Source organism: Malurus melanocephalus, unplaced genomic scaffold, assembly GCF_030028575.1.
Source record: "Malurus melanocephalus ecotype Western Australia unplaced genomic scaffold, MMel_1.1 scaffold_579, whole genome shotgun sequence".
Taxonomy (NCBI): Eukaryota; Metazoa; Chordata; class Aves; order Passeriformes; family Maluridae; genus Malurus; species Malurus melanocephalus.
In genome coordinates this window covers 129399-149802 of record NW_026623811.1, presented here as the reverse complement: position 1 = coordinate 149802, position 20404 = coordinate 129399, and the positions used below count along the sequence as shown (strand labels likewise).

The 20404-nt window shown below is 43.6% G+C and overlaps 1 protein-coding gene across 1 annotated transcript; it reads right to left on the bottom strand.

The window, feature by feature from the left end:
* Positions 1–1022: 1022 nt before the first annotated feature.
* UBASH3A (ubiquitin associated and SH3 domain containing A) lies at positions 1023–19612 on the bottom strand. Its single transcript, XM_057382682.1, is given in 12 exon segments — positions 1023–1527; positions 4925–5069; positions 6044–6136; positions 6904–7026; positions 8057–8165; positions 10296–10422; positions 11235–11443; positions 12300–12469; positions 13093–13291; positions 14453–14639; positions 15943–15996; positions 19498–19612. Coding segments are annotated over 12 exon segments (1605 nt in total). The 5' UTR covers positions 19611–19612; the 3' UTR covers positions 1023–1451.
* Positions 19613–20404: the final 792 nt, after the last annotated feature.

Here is a 20404-nt window from a genome sequence, read left to right as displayed (position 1 = left end):
GAGCTCGAGTCCTGTGCCTCTTCTTGCGTCACTTGCTCATTAAAGAACTCCTGTCTTGGCCCTGGGKCATTTGACTTTCACTGTAAAATTGCAGCACTGTCAGAAAACTGAGAGCTGAAGCAACTCCACCAGAGCTGGAAAGTCAGAACGAATCATTTCAGCTGCACAACTGAGATAACAAAATCTCTACACCCACGGATAAAGGTGCTTGTCAGATACTTCTCAACCCCAAAGCCAGAATGCTGGATGGGCTCCACTGTATGCCCCGATGGCTAATGGCATGCAGGGAGATGTCACATAGGAGCAGGCAGTGAGGAGAGAAAATGAAAKTATTTTTAGTCATGCTCTGAGAAAAACATTTTCATTTCTTCCTTTCATCGAAAGAAACATTTGTTCTTTCCTGGAGGTAGTTATCTGGCAACCAGGAAGGAAAAACAAAGAAAAACAGACTGTGGAAAGGCATGGTCCTGTTTGTGCATAAAATTTCAGGGCAACAGTCCCTTAATTAAACACATCATGTAGAGAAAAACTACAGAGACCTCTTGGGTGATCCATGTGGGAAGTGTGTCACCATTTATACAATCTGGCACAAACAGCACAAAGCAAAGATGACACTTGTGCTGCAAGTGCCGTCTCGGGAAGGATTCAGAGTTAGAGTTGCTCATGTCATGTTTTGTSACCAGTACAGTAACACAGGGCATCRWTCTTTGYCCCAGCAACTGTAAAGCAATCTGTTTTGTTTCACTCAAAAAGGAATAATTTAGACCTTTTGCCATATGCATCACTTGAGAATTGCTGGATGAGGAGCTGGTGTGATAGAAAATGGACTCTATTTGAAGAAGAGGTGAATAGTCAGTGTGGTATTTAGTCTCACAGAACCGATGGAGGGAACAGGAAACACAGTGRCTTTAGGCAGAGCTGGTCCCCTCTTCAGGTAGGAGTTGCCTTTTTTTCARTCCCAGTTTTTCCCATTGTCTGAAAATATCCAAGTGACTGAAGAAAGAAAAAAAAAAAMCCCAGGAWTWCTTGCTAGATGTAGTTTGGTCTTCAAAGTACAACATTGTCTAGTGCATCTTGGAGTGGAAGTTATAATTAGATAGTTACATCCATGTTTATTAAACATTTTGTACTCTCAGATAAGRTTAAAAGGTACTTTCCTCACCACCACCAGAAGTGTTATTTCTCACTTGAACACCAGTTCATAAGTTCATTCTTCTCTGTCACCAAAATAAAAATGAAATTCAGGCACCAAACTCAGAAGTGTTTTTCTGTGCTTTGACAAGTCAGAGAGGGCATTTCCCATGCTCTGTTGTGTCTTCTGGATGAATAACTGGACTGTGATGAGCCATAACCTGTCTTTGGCTCCTTTTCAAAAAGTGAGATGACCTTTTAATCTTCCATGATAACATTTCTCCAGTTAAAGGCTGCGTTTGCTCCGTGAGTTAATGTCTTCACTGGCGGGCTGACCATCTGCCATTTGTTCTCCTCTTTCAGTTCTTCACAGAAACACATGCCCAGGGAAGGGATCTAGGAAGGAAATTACCAGCAGGGTCATTGCTTTGAAATGAAACAGGGCTTTGCAGCAGAAAAGAGCAACCCCCGATACTCTGTCACTTCTGAAATGAASTAAAACCAGACTTGGAAGCCTGAGGGGTGAAAGCTGAACTTGTGTCATCACATCCATATTAGGGTCTGATGATCAAAATATATTTACCCTCACTTATGCAACAACAGTGGTGGCAAAAACAGATCTAAAGACCAAATTTTCTGGTTGGTCATACCAAAGGGCAGATAGTGAGAAAAACTGGGCTGATGAATTCTGCCACTGGTGAAAGACAAACAAAAGAAAGCAAACAAAAATGTTGGTGACCAAGTCTCAAKCACAAGCCCCACTTGTAAAGCTGGCAAGAAAACCCTTCTCCCCTTCATTCTGTGGCTGAGGACTGAGGTAGAGAGCCTACAGTGCCATGGAAAACACAACTTCCTAAAGAGTGACTCATGACAGCACCATGGGGAGGGGAGGGAAGGCTCGTAKCCCTGTTTAGAAAGAATYACAGAATTGTGGAATGGTTTGGATTGGAAGGGACCTTAAAGATCATCTCATTCCAGGCCCCTACCCATGGGCAGTGACACTTTGCACTAGATGAGGTTGCTCAGAGATCCATCCAACCTGGCCTTGAACACTTCCAGGGATGGGGCAGCCACAGCTCTTAGCAACCTGTTCCAGTACTTCACCATTCTCACAGTCAATAATTTCTTCCCAATATCTAATCTACACCTACTCTGTCAATTGTAGCTATTCCCTCTTGTCGTGCCCTGCACGTTCTTATAAATGTCCATCTTTCCTGTCAGCTCTCTTCAGGGACTGGAAGGCTGCAATTAGATCACCCCAAAGCCTTCTCTTCTCCAGGCTGAAAGGAAGGGGACTAATTCCAGGTGGAGAGGTTTCCAAATGTGCCTCTTGTCTGTAGGTGTTACATGGCATTGACTTTCCAGGTGAGAATCTTCTCCAAAGACTTAGCTGCTAGTCACATGAAAAGCCACCAGAATAAAATCCTTTTCTTTGCCTCCAGTGCTTTGCTAAAATTTCACGAGATTCCCTTTGGAATGATAAAGCTGATGCCATTGGTAGTGGTGTGAAGTTACACACCATTTGCTGCAAAAGTAGTTTCCTTATTAGAAATACAATGAAACAAACYAAAAGCTTCCTGATGGCAGAAAATCCTCTTACCTTCCTCACCATCTGGGCCAAGTTGTTGCTGTCTCTGTTGGGGAGCCCTGTGAGCGGCCGGGTGAGAGATGTCAAGGAGGAGCCGTGGCCCACGATGAGGATGACACCTGGCACACCAGGAAAAGCAAAGAATGGTGGTAAGGGAGCTGTGGTACTGCCAGGATCCCCATCAGCACATGGGTACGAGGTGACTTGGGGGATGTTAATCTTTGCAGAGCTTTTTGCTAACGAATATTGTGTTGGGCAGAAAAAGTCTGGTGTGTTGAGCATGCCAGCTAGTGAGAGAGAAAGCATTTGCTAGGGCAAGAGAAAAAAGCTTTCCAAGAAAGCATATTATCTTAAGAAAAGAGTATACTTGTGCAATTCAGTACTCTATTGTCTCTGTTTTATGTTACTTTTTTCATTTCTATCCCATAAATTGCACGCATTTTATTTCAGTGTAGCTCAGGACAAGCACTGAGACCTTCAGCTCTGTGCAGTGCCAACAACTCACATTAAATGTGCTTCTGTTGGCAAATCTCTGCCAGTTCCTGTTACTGCAAGTGTGTGACAGAATATACAAAGAGCTGAAACCTTTACCTTTGCTGGGGCAGGCAGTGATGATCTGTTTTATAACCTCAGAGCTTCTGCTGACATAGTCTTCATAACTTTCTGACGGCACCAGAGAAGAGAGTGGGAAGTTACCCCTGACAATAAAAACACAAATGAATGTTAAATGAATGTCTTAGCACCGTYGAATGACTACACCAGAGAAAAGGCACTTTGTTAAAAGGTTTATCTACTAGCTTGGCTGACACACTGTTACCTCAGCTTGCCTGGAGCATTAGCTTCCCTYTGAGTAATTTCATTAAATCTCATGGCTAAATCTCATTTTTCATAAAGCACCAGATGCAGGGAAAACCATGCTTCAATAAAACCTGTAGTTTACAGTGGAGTTTATTTAAGGCAGGATTTATGCCTAAGAAAAACTTAAGCTTTGAGCAATTCTGCCAGCAAGAACCACTGCCCAGACATGGGCTGCAGACTGGTGGAGCTGCCCAGTGCTTTCAATCCTGACCGAGCTCAAACCAAGGAGAGACACTGAGGATGTGAATCCTTGCAAGATCTGGTGCCTCAGCATTAATCTCCTCAATAAAACAAGTAATTAAAAATCTACAGCAATCGAGGCTTATCTGCACTGCTGGTCAAATTGACAGTAAAGTCTTTAACTTCTAGAGTTAAAAGTGTTTCCAGAGATAGTAGTCACAATGCATCACTCCCAAGTATCTGAGCACTTCTGCTGAGACCAGGAATTCTACTTTACTTTATATACCAGGACTCTTCAGGCACCTAAAAACCCAAAGAGTCTGACCTTCAGACTGTTGTGAATCGTGGCAGTTCTTTCATGCAACCTCAAACAAGGRTGCACTTGCTTGGCTGTAAGGAACGCATGAAGACATGAGATGTTCCCATTCCTCCTTTCTTAAATTTGTGGGAAATCCCAGAGACAGCTGAGCTATGTCCTGGATCTGGCTGTGCACTGCAAACACCAGGCAGCCTAGTTTGTGAGCAAGATGAGGAGCTGGGTTGAATTGGAGGCTTATCATTTCCTGCCGKGCTGTGGTTTGCAAGTGCTCAGAAAAGGCATCAGCCCTCACCCCGCCAAGTTATGAGGGCTCCAAAAAGTCCTTGCTGAGCACAGTATGAACCTTTGAGTAATTTTAAGCAATGTCCCAAACATCAATATTAGTGATATTCTGTTATCCTGTCCCCAAAACCCCTTGCTGCTGTCCTGCAGGCCCTTAGCAAAGGRCTGACTGATCTTATATAATGTCACATTTCTTTGTCCCTGAAAATCAGGTTGTTCTTCACATTTGTAAAGCATTTTTCACATGGACCAAAGGTAAAAGCGAAGCTCCTGGCACCTGAGATTAATGCCCATAATGCAGCTATGATGGTGCACGCCCAGCTGTGGGCCTGAGCCAGCAGCTCTCAAGGCAGTACCAGAGCAGTGCTGGTCCCATACTCAAATATTTGTGCGAATGTACCCATGTGCTGGTGACAGCATATCTTATTTTGACATCTTATTCTGATCTGAATTTCATCAGAATCAGCTCATCTTTGCAATGTTTGTAGYGATTTATGACACATAAAAAGAAAAGATACCTCAGGGAAAAACCCCACAGCTTTATCAGTGAGACACAGAGCAACTACCTGTAATTTGTCTCTATGTCGTAAGATGCCTCTACCAGTTCTGCCACAGTCATGAAGTTAGGGATTGCTTTGCTTGCTTCCCACTTGGTCCATTCAAACAGYCCCGGTTCCACCCTGATTTTGACTTTTTGATTTAATCTAAGCCCTGCAAGACAAGAAATACATCTTAAGAGAAAGGTACACTCAAAGTGCTGCATTCAGGCTATACATTCTCCCTTGTTTGCTGTTGTACTCTCATTAATGAATTACTTATTGCCAAACAATTGATTAAAGGAAGCCATCCTTATATTCTTGCCTGACTAATGTTAAGGGTCTGTGAATTATCATCATCATTATTATCCAAATCATAATTTTTGAAGCTCTCTTGTGATGCTCTGCTAGAAGAAAAAACCTCAGTAAGGTTACAAACTGAATAAACCTCAGACAGGGAACATTTTTACCATTTTTACAGAACATTTTGCTCAGCGTTCCTCAGTGGGGCAAGTAAATTGTCCAGTATTAGAAATGGAATTCTCTTGTCAAAACAAACATTATTTCTAGAGTGTTCTCAAGAGAGGTTGCTGAGTGGCACTAATTCCCAGATATTGCATTCTGATGTAAACATGGTAATGAAYTGTGAACTTGCTGAAAGGGACAGGAGGGAAAAAAGAAGAGAGGAAGAGGAAAATAAGAAAAGAGGTTCTTCAATATGAAGCATGACAATAGTTTGGCTCGTGAAAGAGAACATGAAAGCAGTCTTCCCTGATCCATAGATCCTTCAGAGCACTGGAAACATCTGCTTTTTGGTTCTGGGAGAGGTGGCAGTGGTGATTTGATGATCAGCTACTAGTGTTGAATTCAAGCAGATGTGAAGCAGCCCTATTTCACATAACATTAAATTCCATTTTAACTATCAAGGACCAGTGTTAATGTCACCATATCCCACAGACTGCGCACACTCAGGAGGTTTGTTGCTGCCTGCATTCACAGYAGTCAAAACCACCTCGTCTTTCCTGCTGAAGTACACAAATAACCACAAAGTCGTACATCTTCTTAATTGCTCATGCCAGAGGCTTCAGGGAAGTTTGGTGAAGATGTTTGCAGTGTGGCAGAAGCACCTGGCAGGTTTTGCTGCCTTACCCTGCAGCAGGTGCTGAGCTGTCTGCACGCAGCGCAGGGCGGGTGATGAGTACACGTGGCTGACCGTCAGCTCCTGGTCCAGCAGAGCTTCCCCTGGATGGCAGCAGCAAAGTGTGACAGATGAAAAACCACTACAAAATACTTTGTACAAAAAAACAGCTCGGAGCTTTGCAGTTTTATCAACATGGGAAATGTTGCCAGTCCCTTTCTATTAATTTTTTTCACACTGTCTGCTGATTGGGCTCATTAGAAAGCTCATTCTGGTGGAAACATCAACTTTAAAATGAATGTTGGAAAGATAATTACAGAAGATTCACTCCAAATCTGCAAACAGCAGTTAGGCATTTGGCTGTGTCCATATATTGATCTATCAGAGATGAGCATTTGCAGCAGACCAGCACTGTCACAGTCAGACCTCTTGCTCAGGGAGCACAAACAGCTTCATCTRGTGAGTGCATTGGGTCAGCCTAACCCACACCACCCACCCTCCTGCAGCGAGGTGACCACAGTCTGCTGACCATGGAGCTGTTTCCTCCGCCCCTTCACTCCTCACTGCCCATTCAGRGACAGCTGCAGAAGGCATTAATCCCTTGCAGACAGGCAGCAGGGCACAGGGAGTGTTCTGGCTTCTTTATTTTAACTTTCTTTGCCACAAACTGGCAGAGGGGTCTCAAAGATGARTAACCAGCTGTGTTCTCTATTTTACTATTTAAGATCTTGCAGTGGTTGCCTACAGAGCTGTCACCACAGTGARTGCTGGTAGGAAATTTTGCTGCTGCAAAGCCAGCATGAGCTTTGGCAGATGATGACAGCCTRCTTCCCAAACCTTTCCCTTTGCAGGAGGATAATATCCAGCTTACCTATAAGTCTTGCCTGGAAAATACCACAGCAAGATAAAGGAGGATCACATTCAAACTGCTTCAAGCCGTCTTTCCGCTTTGGCAGGGAGGAGGGGAAGTTCAGATCCGCTCTGTAGTATTTCCCTGAAACAAGGCAGGACATTTTTCTGTGGCACAAGGGAGGCAGTAGCTGTGTTATGTTCGTTTTACAGTCCGTGTCACGAATGAAAAACAGCCAGTGCTATTACCTTAAAGGGGTCATATTTTAAGGTCACAACACTGGCTTGGGAAATGACTTAACCTAGCAGAATAGCCCCTCTTCTGCAAGCTAGGAAGGAGCAAATGGTGAGGAGGGGAGGGAGAATGGGAAATCATGAGAATTTGGCTTTATGGCCCTCAAGAGAAACAAAAATCCACTCCCTATTTATATTCTTTTACAATAACTAAAATGACAAAAACTCAAATATTTCCACTGAATCAAAATTAAATGAATGTATTGATTGTGCAGCCAGAAGGTGCCACTCTCCTTATCTGGTGAATTTCATGCACTAAACATGCGGAATCTCCAGCATAGCAAGGCAGACTTTCAGCATAAGCTCTCGCTCATGAGCTCCCACTTTCTTGTTCCCCTCCTTCCTTCTGWCACACATTTCCCTGTTTTGGACCAGTTTTCTTCACCTGAAAAAACCTTTTTAATTTTTTTTGTTTTGAGAAAGAGAGAGAAAATTCAGATTTTAATTYATGTCAGTGCTGACATTTCATTTCCACCGCAGATTCCCCAGATTAGATCAGTGAGGCAACATGACTCTTATCAACAGGCTATGATTCTGACTCAGGCACAGAGAGCTGGAGGGGTCTGGCAACCACCACCTTGCATAATGAGAGTGGCTGAGTGTGCTCCTGTGATTTGTCCATCTGTCAGTGAGACACACTTCTGTCAGCAGCAYGGGAGTGTTTGTCTGCAGAGTTTATCAGCACAAACATGAAGGATTTTAGGACATTGTGATGTGGCTGTGTGCAGGTCAAAGCAGTGCTGTGCCTGACTTGAACTGTTATCACTCCTTTGTGTCAGTGACTACATTCACACTCAGAAGACTGAATCTCTTCTACCTGTTACTGGGGTTAGTTGGTTTTGGTGCTGGCTTTTTGAAGATCCTCAAGTTACCTTACTCACCATCTGCAGTCAGGCACTGCTGAAGCCAAGATTTGCCAAAGACTTGATCCACTCTTTCCCCGTGGCGCATCACCAGCACCCCTCTCCGCAGGACAGTGTTCTGAGACAGCTGGGGGGAAAAAGGGGTTTCATTAAGGTATTATCTCTAAGCAGGAAAAGTCTGGATTCCTGGAGAGGATTTGCTGTAATAGGTGTTTGTTTTTAGGACAGTGATAAGCCTGACTGGTTCTCCACTTAAGGTGAATGAGAGACAGAATCACAGAATCATTTGGATGGAAAAGAYCTTCAAGATCAMYGAGTCCAATCTGTGCCCAGTCCCCAYCTTGTCACSCAAASCAGASCACTGAGTGYCACATCCTGTCATTTCTTGAATACTTCCAAGTTYGGTGAYTCCACCAYRTCCCTGGACAGTCTCTTCCAATGTTTCACCTGTTCAGTGAAGAAATCTTTTCTGATACCCAGCCTGAACCTCCCCTGGTGCAGCTTAAGGCYGTTTCCTCTTGTCTTGTCAAAGGTCACATCCCTGACTCTCATGGGCTACAGGTTTCAATTCTGTGTTAGCACTAGTGAAAGGCAGTGCTGGTAACAGATATTTTAATCTCAGTATGGAAAGAATCATAAGCTTAATATATATCACATGGATATAAACAAAAAAAAACTCTCTAAGATTTAAATTGTAATGCCYTTTTCTACACAAAGCTTCTCCTTCTTTTTCTAATGAAAATATTACTACATTTTCATAACTGTGGCCAAGTCAACAGTGAACCCAGATCTCCTATAAGCCTCTTTTTTTTATTTAGACTGCATGGAATTACAAATAAGTTCTGAGTAGTTTGGGGTTAGTATATGATGCACATTAAATACAGATGAGAAGACAAGAAGGAAACAGGTCAAAGGTTTCAAAACTAAAAACAGCATTACTGCTGCAGCACTGAGAAGTGCTCTGCATCTTCAGCAACAGAAAAGGGAAYTCTTAAGAAGTGGTTTGAGGTTGATATTTGTGTATTCTGTTAAACACTCACATTTCTATCATGAAATGGCAATGAACTGCCATAAGATCAGAGTACAAACACAATGTTTTGTGGTCTTCCTCTTCTGCATGAGAGGAACCCAGAGGCCAGGGAAACGCTAGACTGGAGATGTGCCCATCTGTAAAAACTGCTCCTCAGGCTGAGCCTGGGCTGTGCCACAGGTCTGACCTAGATAAGACAGGCCAAGGGCAGCCAAGAGCCGGAGGAAGGACGTGTGACTCGTTCAGAAGTTTCTGTCTTATAGTCAGTCCTAACACGATGTCCTGGGGGCCCCAGGATGGAAGTTCCCTCCAGGTGCCCTCAGTTTCTCAGATGCTGACMCCAGCCAGCTCAGGGTTATTGCCCAGCACAGCAGGAAGAGAGGCTGTGGAGCCAGCAAGCCAGAGGGGTTTCTGAGCCATGTCTGTGCTGAAAATGTGTCTTGGCATCCCCGAAAGAGCCAAAAAGGCAATGCAGGTGCAAATGAGCTGTAGGAGAAAAATCAGAGTCCTTATTTTCTTTGCTCTTCCTACCAGAAGACCAGTGGAAAACACAGGAAAAATTGATACCTGTGATTTTGAACCTGGGACAAAAACATGAGTTAGCACCAGTGCTGTTAACCATTCCAGCTAGCTGTTCTGTGCAGTTGTTTGCAGTAGCTACAAATCTAAAAATAGAGAAGGAAATGGAACATTTAAATGTGATCTGGGWCCATGGAAACCTCCAAGATGACATCCATAGAATCTGCACATAAGAGCAGCCATGAACAGTGAGCCTAATTCTGATATAGGGATTCTGCTTGAAGCCATGTGAGAGTCAGGGGAGGTTGTGCCTGTCTCACCTGTCAGAATTGTCTCCATACCCATTGTCTCCATGACCCAGAATTGTCACCCATACTCAGAGAAACCTGAGCACAGAACTCATGTGCTGTGCTACTATGACAGGAACAAGGAAAGTTTTATGAACAGCAAGTGTAATATACATAATATACATTGCAAAAAAAAAAAAAATAAAAGAAGACATATTACACAACATGGTATGAGTGTGTGTGTATGTAAATGTACAACATAAATAAGGAATATATATAAATATACAACAAAACATGAAAATGGGAGGGAAGGAAAGGAAGATACTACTAAATTTATTAAATGCCATTAATTAATACTCTCTCTGCTGAAGCAGGTTAAGAAAAGAAATGGATAAGACTAGAAATGGAAAAATATAATTACCATAAGAGAAAGCACATTGGTTACACTCCTGGACATACTGGGATTAGCAGYTTCCCCATTCAGCTTTACACTGGGTTCCTTTTGGGTTTTGGTGAAGGATCTTGAAGCTGTCTCAAAAACATATTCCCTGTAGAAAAAGCGGAAGCAACACACACAGACACAAACATCCACGCACACRCACAAATAGAAGAGATTTTTGAGTCATGATGTTGTTTACAGGATCAGTAAGTCAGGATTCATGTTCCATTCAACACTTTTTGTACACTTGCAGTCCACCTCATCACTYTGCTCTTCATTTAAAACACAGCTCATAAAAATGAGGGTAAAATATTATGAACTGATGGTGTATAKTGGGTGTAACCCTGCAAAAGTGGTGCCTTCAAGCAGGAAACACTACCTGGTGGCCTCCTCCCTATCTCTGAGACATCAAAAAGGGCACCAAAACCTCCCTGCTTAGAAAAATCAGCTCTAATCTACAAGTAGCATCAGCTTGCAGAATGAAGTGCAGGAAGCCAGACAGGTGTCTCCTGATGCAGGGCACATCAACAAGATGAGGGTGGTGCCAAGGTGGTGGAACGATCTTTGTGGTGTTTCATTTCAAGCTAACTTGACAAGCTCTCAAAATGAGAAAAAAGAAGAAAGCAGAGAGCCTGGCTGAAGGCTCAGTCTGCCCTGGCAGAGTGTGCTCTTTTAAAATTCATTAGGGTGTTCAGGTTGTTCAAGGGCAAACAGGGGTCATCCCTTGAGCAGCTGAACTCATGAACTCGGGGTGTCTGAGGCTGTGTGTCCTGTCCCYTTCCTCTCAGCAGATGTCCCAGCATCCCACCCAGACCCTTGGGACCCCCCTCTCCTCAGCCCCCAGCTTATGATGAGGGAGGAACACTGGCACAGCAGGAAAAGGGGCTGATGGAAAGCMACACCCTGGAAACCCCCACGTACCTGTGCTTGACCCACGTGTCCGACTCGTGGGCTTTCTCCGTGTAGTTTTCCGGGAGGAAGCCCCTGCAGCCGGTGCGGTGYGAGGTGCCGATCACCCAGCCCTCGCCCACATCACTCTGCTGTGTGGGGTCCACGTAGATCAAATCCCCAGCGTTGATCATGAGYTCGTCAATGTTCTGGGGTTTGTACTGGAAGAGAGCTCTCAGCCTCTGGGGGAACACACAGCAGGGTCAGGGTGTTCCCTGTGCTGCAGCAGCTCAGGGGGTGCTTGTTCACCTCTCCTGGACACAAAACCCATTCTATTTTCCACTCTGCAATCTGCTCTTTAGTGGCATTTCAGTGGAGGAAAACAAAGACACTTCCACATTCACAATATGTGTATAAACACGCACTTGGTTTTCACAAAATTGCTTTTTTTCCCCCTATAACCAGTAGAGACTTATTTGAATGTGAGCATAGATCCGACCTATTTTTGTGATTGCTTTCAGCTCTCCTGAGTGTGACTAAAATCCAAGATGAGACTTGTGACAAAGTGATTTTCTGATCTGACAAAAAGCTGTTGATCATTCCATAATTTAAATTTGGAAATGAGAACTGAAGGCATATTGGCTGGTTTTAACTAAGAGTCTGCTAAAGAGAAAATCATCAGCGAGAAATGAGCCCTGCTCACTGGTGCAGTTTTCATTATGGCTGGAACAATCAAGGAAACTAATTTTGCTGAATGGGATTTTACTGCAAACCTCTAAACTGACAAATCCTAGCAAACATTAAAGGATCATGATTTTCTGTTTTATTTTCTCTTGCCATGGCAAGATTAGTTTCTTCTGATGGYTTTTGGAATTCAATTTTGAGACATGCAGGTCAAGCAACCTACCATAGATGTATTATCTACTGATCCAGGAGTGCAATTTTTCAACCCAAAATGGCACTGGAAAGACTAAACCTAAATGCCCTTTGAAAGACTAAACAGGCACTGATTTTCTTAAGGATGGAAAAGGCAAGATAACTGTAGCAAAGAAAATTAAGATCTCAGGAAATGTAATGAAATCAATCAGATTCTGGTACCTGGTAATGCACGAAGCGCATGTCCCGTGAGTAGAGTGCAGCCACCCACTGGCAGGGCTCCCCRGGGTTGATGCATTTGGCCAACTGTTCCAAAGTCTTCTGATGGTGAGGGTAAAACTTGTGAGCCAAGGTCAGGTGGAACTGCTTCAAGGAGGGCTTCACAYGGCAGTCTAGGGAAAAACAATCACGTCACAACACAGAAACAAAGGTCATTTAAAGCTCTTCTTGTTCCATCTTACAGGCTTTGCATGATGCAGGATATATAGTAATTAGTGGCAAGGTGGATCTACTGAATAATGGTTTTAAAGGGTGATTTTAATAATGGTTTTAATCATGCCAAAAAAATGAACATGGTTTGAATTTCTCTCCCAATCTGTCATGTTTTGATCTCATTTCTCCCAGACAAAGCTGGGGGTGTGCCCCTTCAGTCTCCACTGATGATGCAGTTTCCCTTGGAAAGGGTATTAGCCCTATTCCCAGGGATGCAGACAGGCCAGCAAGATCAGCCATAGCACCATGGGGTGGAGATCTGGGAACAGGGATTGTTTGTCCATTTTGGATATCCTGATCCATGGCCTGCCAAGTTGTACACACGAAAATTTCAGCTTCTGTATCTTTAAAGACTAAAAGATGCTCCTCCTGCCACTCTGCTTCCTAACCTGTATCAGGAAGGGGTGCTTGATGGCAGGAAAACTTCAGCTAAACTTCTCTGGAGGCACAGGGAAAGTTTTCAATACTGTGCCTACACATCTGTGCTAGATCCCACCCGTTTTCCCTCTGGTGTTGGTCCTACCTGCCAGGGCYGAAGCCTCTGATGAGAATGCCACAGCAAACTCCTTGAGGATGTTTGCATGGCTGTCATCAATGAAGAAGCCAAGGTAGCTGGGGGATGCATGTAGTGTTAGGGAAATGGATGGTGGAAACCTCTGGRAAAAGCTGTCACCAACTCGCTTTAAGACGTCGTACAATAATTCCACTTTCTGGTCTTCACACTGGAAGAGAACAGAGGAGGAACAAGCTTTACCCAGCAGCTCACAGGCAGCGTTGTAGCCGCTGTCATACAGCACTGCCAGAAAACTGGGGGGTTATAAACTTCCTGGGAAACACAAAATACATAGGAATTTGCCTGAAATTCCTGACATTAAACCCAGTAACAGTGGACAGCTGGATCAGCACAGTGTCCTGGTTCTGTAACTGGAGGAGGAGCCTTCAAACCGAGGTGTATTTAGCCTGGKTAGGAAAAAAACCAAAATATTTTATCATGTGTGCAATAGCCTGTCTGAAATGAGGCAGGGATCATGATTTCCCTCTCCAGTTCTAAGTATGTTCTGAGATGTGCATGGTGAGGGTTGCAGTGCAGTCATCTCTTCCAGACAGGCCTTTGAACCTGATGCCTCCCTAGAGCACAGCATTCGTTATTAATTGATGATTTTTGTTCTGTGTAATTGAGTTTAATGGCCATAGAGCACCATCCAATATTTTGCAACAAAATAATCTAATTTTCATTATCAATACTTTTTGGCATGGTTGTGATGACCCACCCTCRAGGGGGAGGAAGCACTGAAAGGTTTAACATAGAAGTACAGTGAACAAAGTCATTTTTGTCCAGTTGCTCTGGCTCAWGCCTGTATCAGCACATCCCAGCAGTTCAAGTGCTGCACCATCATCACGCTAAAACTGAATTCCAGGCTTCACCTTCAACAAGGTGAAAGAAAAAAGTAAGATTTGGAACATGCCACCACAGCATGACCTTCTGATGGGGCTCTCTGGGGTAGGCAGAGGTTTCCCTGAGATTCCCACAGGTTTGGTASCAAAGCTGTCTGCATCCCATGATAACATTGTCCCTGCTGCACAGCTGCCCTGGCTGGGAAGATTTATCACCCTAAATCCATGCAGCAGTGGACTCTTGGAACCCTGACAGTAGCCTGGGCTGCACAGGCTGATCTAGATGGATCAGCTGCCCCAAAATATCCCACTCAAGCATTAAGCATCACAAACATTAAGCATCACAAACATTAAACAATGTGCCTGGACCTGGGTCATGTCATTTGATCACCAACAAGTTCTGGCATCAGACAACAGCAGGTGGCCCGGTTGCACCAAATATCACCCAGCTGAAATTGGACCCTCCCTTGCACCCTCCCGTGCCTCACCGTGAAGAAGTCACAGAGGGTGACGTGTGGGAACACCTCGTGGGCTCGGTTCTTCCCGCACTGGCGCTTGCTCTCCTTCCAGAAGTCCTGCAGGCGGCTGTGCAGGCGGCCCGTGGGGCACAGGTAGAGAGCGTATTCCTGAGGGATTGGGTCATCCAGGGAGGGGTCATTGCAGTGGGAATGCAGCCTGGAATCAAGAGAGTATCACTGASAGTGAGTGTGGGCGCTGCTGGCTCTTGTTTCCTGTGGCTGAAGGCCTCCGTAGCAGAGATCAGAAAAAGGAAATACAATTTTATTATTGTCTTACTAATAAAAAGCTGAAGTAAAAGCTTTTTTTTCTCTCTGAAGCACTAAATAATGGAGAATTTTTTTCTGCTTATTTTTTGAGTACTTTGTATTTTATTATGTGCCTTCACTTCTATCAGTATCTGGAAACGAGAAAAAACATAAAATACCTTTTTAGGGGTTTGGGGTTTTTTTCCCTCTTTTCATGACTGGAAACAGAAGACCAGAGGAGGAAAAAGGCAATGGGTAGAACWTATTAAAGAATGACAAAATTAAAACTAGCTGAAGATTAAAAAAAAAACCTCAAAAAGAGCCCTTTAATTCAGCCCTAAGAAAAGCAAACAGGACAAATCAGAAAGGCACAAGCAAAGTCAGAAAATCATATGCCATTTGATGAATACCTTTCAGCATGTCCTTCACATGCTGTGTGTTTGTCTTTGCAGCTGTTGGATTGGGAGTGATTGTTGGGAAGCGTGGCAGCATCCCTGAAAAAGTTATTTGTAAAGAACGTGCCATTCTAAAATCCCTCCTCTGGATTTTCACGAAAGAAAAGAAAAAAAACAAAAAAGAAAAATCAACTGAACCACTTGGGGGAAAAAAGCAAAGCGAAACCCAAAAGAAAGTGCAAAGAAAGACTGAATTTAATTTGAAGGTGAAAATAAATCAATTATGAGGACATGAAGGACATATTATATACTCTGTSGGTGTCTAGGTCAAGGGGAAAAAACGTGGGTTCAAAAGGAACAAGTGATTTGATTGTAGTAATATCTCCCTCTGACTATCAGCCTTTCAGCTTACTTTGTGATGAGCCTTTCAGCAATCACTGATGTTTCTGCATGTAAGTGCTGTCATGACTTTATAGAAGTTTTCTCTGTTTCCTTGTTCCTTTCCCTCAGGAGGTTTAAAGCTGGGGAGGATTTTCTGCCCAGACCAGCCAGTCCCAAGCACTGACATCTGGTAAAAGTAGCTGCTTCTTTTTAACTTACCTTGGACCTTCCGCAAGCAACCTTGCTTCCGAGAATAAGTAAAAATACAAATATTTCTCTCTCTGAGTGAAATAAATGAGAAAAAAAATCTCAAGTTTTGAGGAATTTTGTGGCCTTTAGCTTCCAGTCCAGCTACAGGAGTAGCACATCCACAAGGATTTTTAATGTTTAAATTAAGGTTTAATATGAAGGCACACCTTAGCAATCACAGGTACTTACCATTTTGCTGCATCTTCTATTGTCTTTTGTCCTGTAGCAACCAAGGCTTTTTGCCTAGGAAAAGCACAAAATTGGTTCCTCAGAATAACAGAAAGAAAAATTGTATAAAGCAAAGGCATTTAGTGACTGTGGTCACTGAATCTGTTTTCCAACACAGGCAGCACCTTTAATGAGTAGGTTTTTTCTGGCAAATATTAGTATTGAAGACCTCCAGATCGTTTTTTTCCACTGCAAGTCTTTAATTCCTTGAAGGTTGGTAACCTGCCCTGCCCACAGTATCCTTTCCTTTGTGTTCTGGTTGTTCTGGAGGTATTTCTTTAGCAGCCCTGCTGATTATATATGGATTTTCTTGGGATTAGATAAACCATCCATCCACGCTGTAAGAGTACAGTTTTCTTGGTTCGTAGGGAAAAAGTTCTGATTCAAGATACCAGGCCCAACCCCATACATACAAACAAAGCAAAACTTGCTTGTATTTGAGTTTTGTTCTTTGGGGAAATGTTGCTTTGGCCTGTTTGTTCCATGTGATGAAAGATTTTGTAATACTTCCACCCCACCTCATATTTCTGAGGCCAAGACATCTCAAAAGAAACTTCTCAGTRCTTTCATTCATGGTCTAATTGAGAAAAAACAGAGACAGCTAAAAAGTTTTATCAAATCTGGGTGGAGGATCCCCCACAGCCAGCAGAGAGTCAGATGTAAGCCAGCAGCTCAGTCCAAGATGAAGAACAAAATCTCTTGTTTCTCTCTGTTAACGCAACTTCCGTTCTCTGGGGTCGGATTTGATTCACATTTCGTTTTCTCACCAGAGCTTTCAAAATGCCAGCTCTGTGTTTCACATGAGCAAATCTTTGTGGCTAAATCCCGGTGATGGGGGAAGGATTTCAGTGTTGAAGGAGCAGCTGTACCTATGAACCCCATTCCCACCCCTGGAACACACCTACAAACTTCTCAGAAGAAACATGAAGGGGGAGTGGAGACAGTGGACATTGGAAAAAAAGCCACTGGATTACTTGGAATCTACTGAATTCCTTGGCATCTGCTGATGTCTTTCCTTCTCCCTTGAGGCCACTCTTTCTGGCCACTGGGTCCTGAGGGCATTGAATTGTGTTGCCTCCTCCCATTTTTGTTCTTCACCCATCCCTGTACTCCTGAACACACACCAGCAGTGCAGTGAGTGCGTTGAGCTGCAGGACTCAGGTTCATCCTTGATGTTTCCTCCTGTCTTCTGTCTTCTCTTTAGTGTAAAAATTACATGTGGGCTTGTTAATAACATTTATGTGCAACCACACCTGACTCTTTAGTAGGGCTCAACATGGATAAGGACAAATGTGAGCCTTCCACTCAATCTTTGCCTTCAACCCTTCTCTGTGAATAAAATCAACTCCTGTGGCCAGACCAGTGCACAACCACAGGGTTTAAACCCAGCCTGTGTCCTCTGTGATTGAACACTGCATGTTCCCTTTCTGTGCCCCTCCTTCTCCATCACCCCAAACACGAACAGCCGTGTTCCTGTCACTCTYCYCACTSAGCTCTKCCTGCTGTGCCTCSTGGAAGTGTCAGTGCCAACSATGCCAGGCTTTGTCAGCCACTCAKTGCACCTCTAAGGCAGTGTTTCRCCACTTYGTGCAGTGCTGCTCCTCCCACGTGGGGACAATATCTTTGCAAACAGCCCTGAAACAAAAACAGGGCTTGGCTCCTGCTTTTCTGTACCTTGGGGCCTTCAAAATTAAATGTCATGAGACAAGTGAGACTTGAGGCCATGATCTGTCATCCTGTTCAGTCCAATCTTCTTGTTCTCTTGTGCTCCTCTCCATTCCTGCACCCACCTTTTGTCTCATCACATGTGTTGGCTGMAGGAAGATTTCCAGGAGGGTTTAGAGAGCCCTTAGCACTCAGGGTGCATTGTGCTGTGACTAATCCTACGCTTCCGAGATGAGAAGTGAAAATTGAAAAATAACGCGAAGAATAAATTCTGCGTGTTCCAATTTGTCTCAGGTAGAGAGTAGGAATAAACCATTGAAAATCTGTGCTGGAAGTAGATGAAAAATAAATTTACAGTGARAATAAGCTGGTTCTTCCCTAAAACAGAAACTGCTGACACAGTTTCTTGTGGAAATTTGTTGATCTTATGCTAAACTTGACCCTCACATATTTGAGTTTTGTTCTTTGGGGAAATGTTGCTTTGGCCTGTTTGTTCCATGTGRTGAAAWATTTTGTAATACTTCCACCCCWCCTCATATTTCTCAGGCCAGGACATCTCAAAAGAAACTTCTCAGTGCTTTCATTCATGGTCTAATTGAGGAAAAACAGAGACAGCTAAAAGGTTTTATCAAAACGCAATCGAAATTTGGATGGTTCTTAAGTCAATAAAAGGAAATAAATTTTTTTCAAAATTGCTTTTGGAGATTTTGTTATACCATTTTGTGCAGTATTTCTGCCACTGCTTCTTGATTTTGAACTGGGAAGCACAAAGTCATCTCAGTAACAGCAGAAGGTGTTTTGAAGGGGATTTGAAAAACATCACATAAAGCAGAAAAAAATTGCAAAAAGCTCTTATTACTTTGGGGTAATGAAACTTAGAATATTACTAGAGAAATGTTGAGCCATGTTTTCAGCCAAAAGCTAAAATTCCACTGTGCATCACTGGGAACAAGGGACTCACGGTTCCCTTGTAAGCTGTGCCCATCATGTCTGACATTGATTGTTGCCACAGCTGTTCCCAAAAAACAACACAGCACTTACAAATTGAGCCTTTCCCACTTGCTTAATTTTCAGTCAAAAGGGAGAGAAATATTGCCCTTCTTTCTAAAGTWTTTTTWTRWGRKGTKTTYTKWKATWTWWAWAWWAWRAKWYWTWTTTTKWRMMGTTKGAACCAAAAATGTCCATATTTGCCCTTCAGAAGTCGGAAAATCCTCCCCAAAACTTGCCTGTCCAACWRGAGAGATGTTTGGGGAAGGAGTGASCAGCAYTTTTCTTTTTTATTAACTTMTCTGCCATCAGCTRCTCTCTCATCCATTGCCAAGAATTGTGTCTCATTCTTAACTATTACACTTTCTATTCAAGAATCAAGACAGGAAGAACAATTGACAGACTTAGGGGGCATCTTGTTAAGGAAAGCTTTTAGAACAGTTCCAGTGTCACCATCCTGCAGGGGATTTTTGCCTGAAAAAATCTTCGGCTGKAAATTACATCCATGTTTAATTCCATTATAATMAGAGTGATAASCARAAAAAAAWGAAAGAGGATGWATCCCAAGAGCAAACTRTGGCCAACTTCTCAACTCATTGAGRAGCCTCTCARACTTAGAATGTTGAAAGGTGTGAGCCTTTAGATTTGCACAGTATTTTAAAAAACTGGACATYGAACAGGTTTGTTTTGCTATATGGGCAATAGACGCTGCTCTATATAAAGTTCAGAGCAAGACAGGACATCACCCCCAGGAGCAGCACATTCTCCTGATGAGAAAACCAAGCTGCCTTTATTGGGATTTCATGGGAAACACCTCATATCTTAAATCAATCTCACAGTGCAAAGGCAGCTGAGCATACTCACGCAATGTGGGCCGGGAATCCTTTGGCGAGGAGGGGCTCGAGAAGTGCAGAGATGCTCCTGCTCCTGGGCTTGTTGGTCACCTTTGCRTACAGCTGTGCCTCCGCCACCGCCATCGCCTCCGTCCTCCCCTCTGCCTGTGCTCGGTGCTGGCAGAAAGCAGGAGGTGGGAGGAGGGTTCAAGGGAGGGAGGGAGGGAATCAGAAAATGAAAGAGACAAAGAGGCAGAAAAAATTAAAAAAAAAACCCCAAACCCTCAAACCCCTTGTGATCTTTTCTGACAGAAGCTGACATCCTGTTTTCATAGAATGTGCGTCTCTGAATTTTTGTTGTAGGGTGGCTAAAAAAGCAAAAGCAATCTGCAGGCTTTACCCATCCACCCCGGCAGAAGAAGATGAGAAGCTCTCAAGTAACCACCACAGTCACAGTAGGCTTGCTGAAGGGGCTGAGATGGAATCTTTTACCTTTTCATGTTAAACTGTCTCCTGCAAGCCAAGAAATCCACCCCAGCTGTGACTGCACTGTGGGGAACGCAAGTGGGGCTGTCCTGCAGCATGTAAGAAATTATCTGGAGGCCAAAACTTTCCTTTTGGGCTCAGTTTCATGTCTCCCTGTCCATRTCACACATGGCTCCTGCTTTGGTCTTCTCACCAAAGGCAATGAGCAACCCAGCTCAGTGAAAGATTAAACCCAATGTCCAATCTGGACATCACACACCGAGGCTGAGCTGGGAGCAGCTCAGGGTGGAAGAAGGGACAAGGATTTGTCCTTTCCAGTGCCAGTCCCACTGTGGCAGCCTTTGCAGAGTTGCCCTGGTTGGTCCCCAGATTTTCCAGCATGGCCACAGTGGGTGAATTGGTTGTAGACAGTTTTTTCTGCCCCCACCGCAGGTATCAGTGTTCGTTGTGGA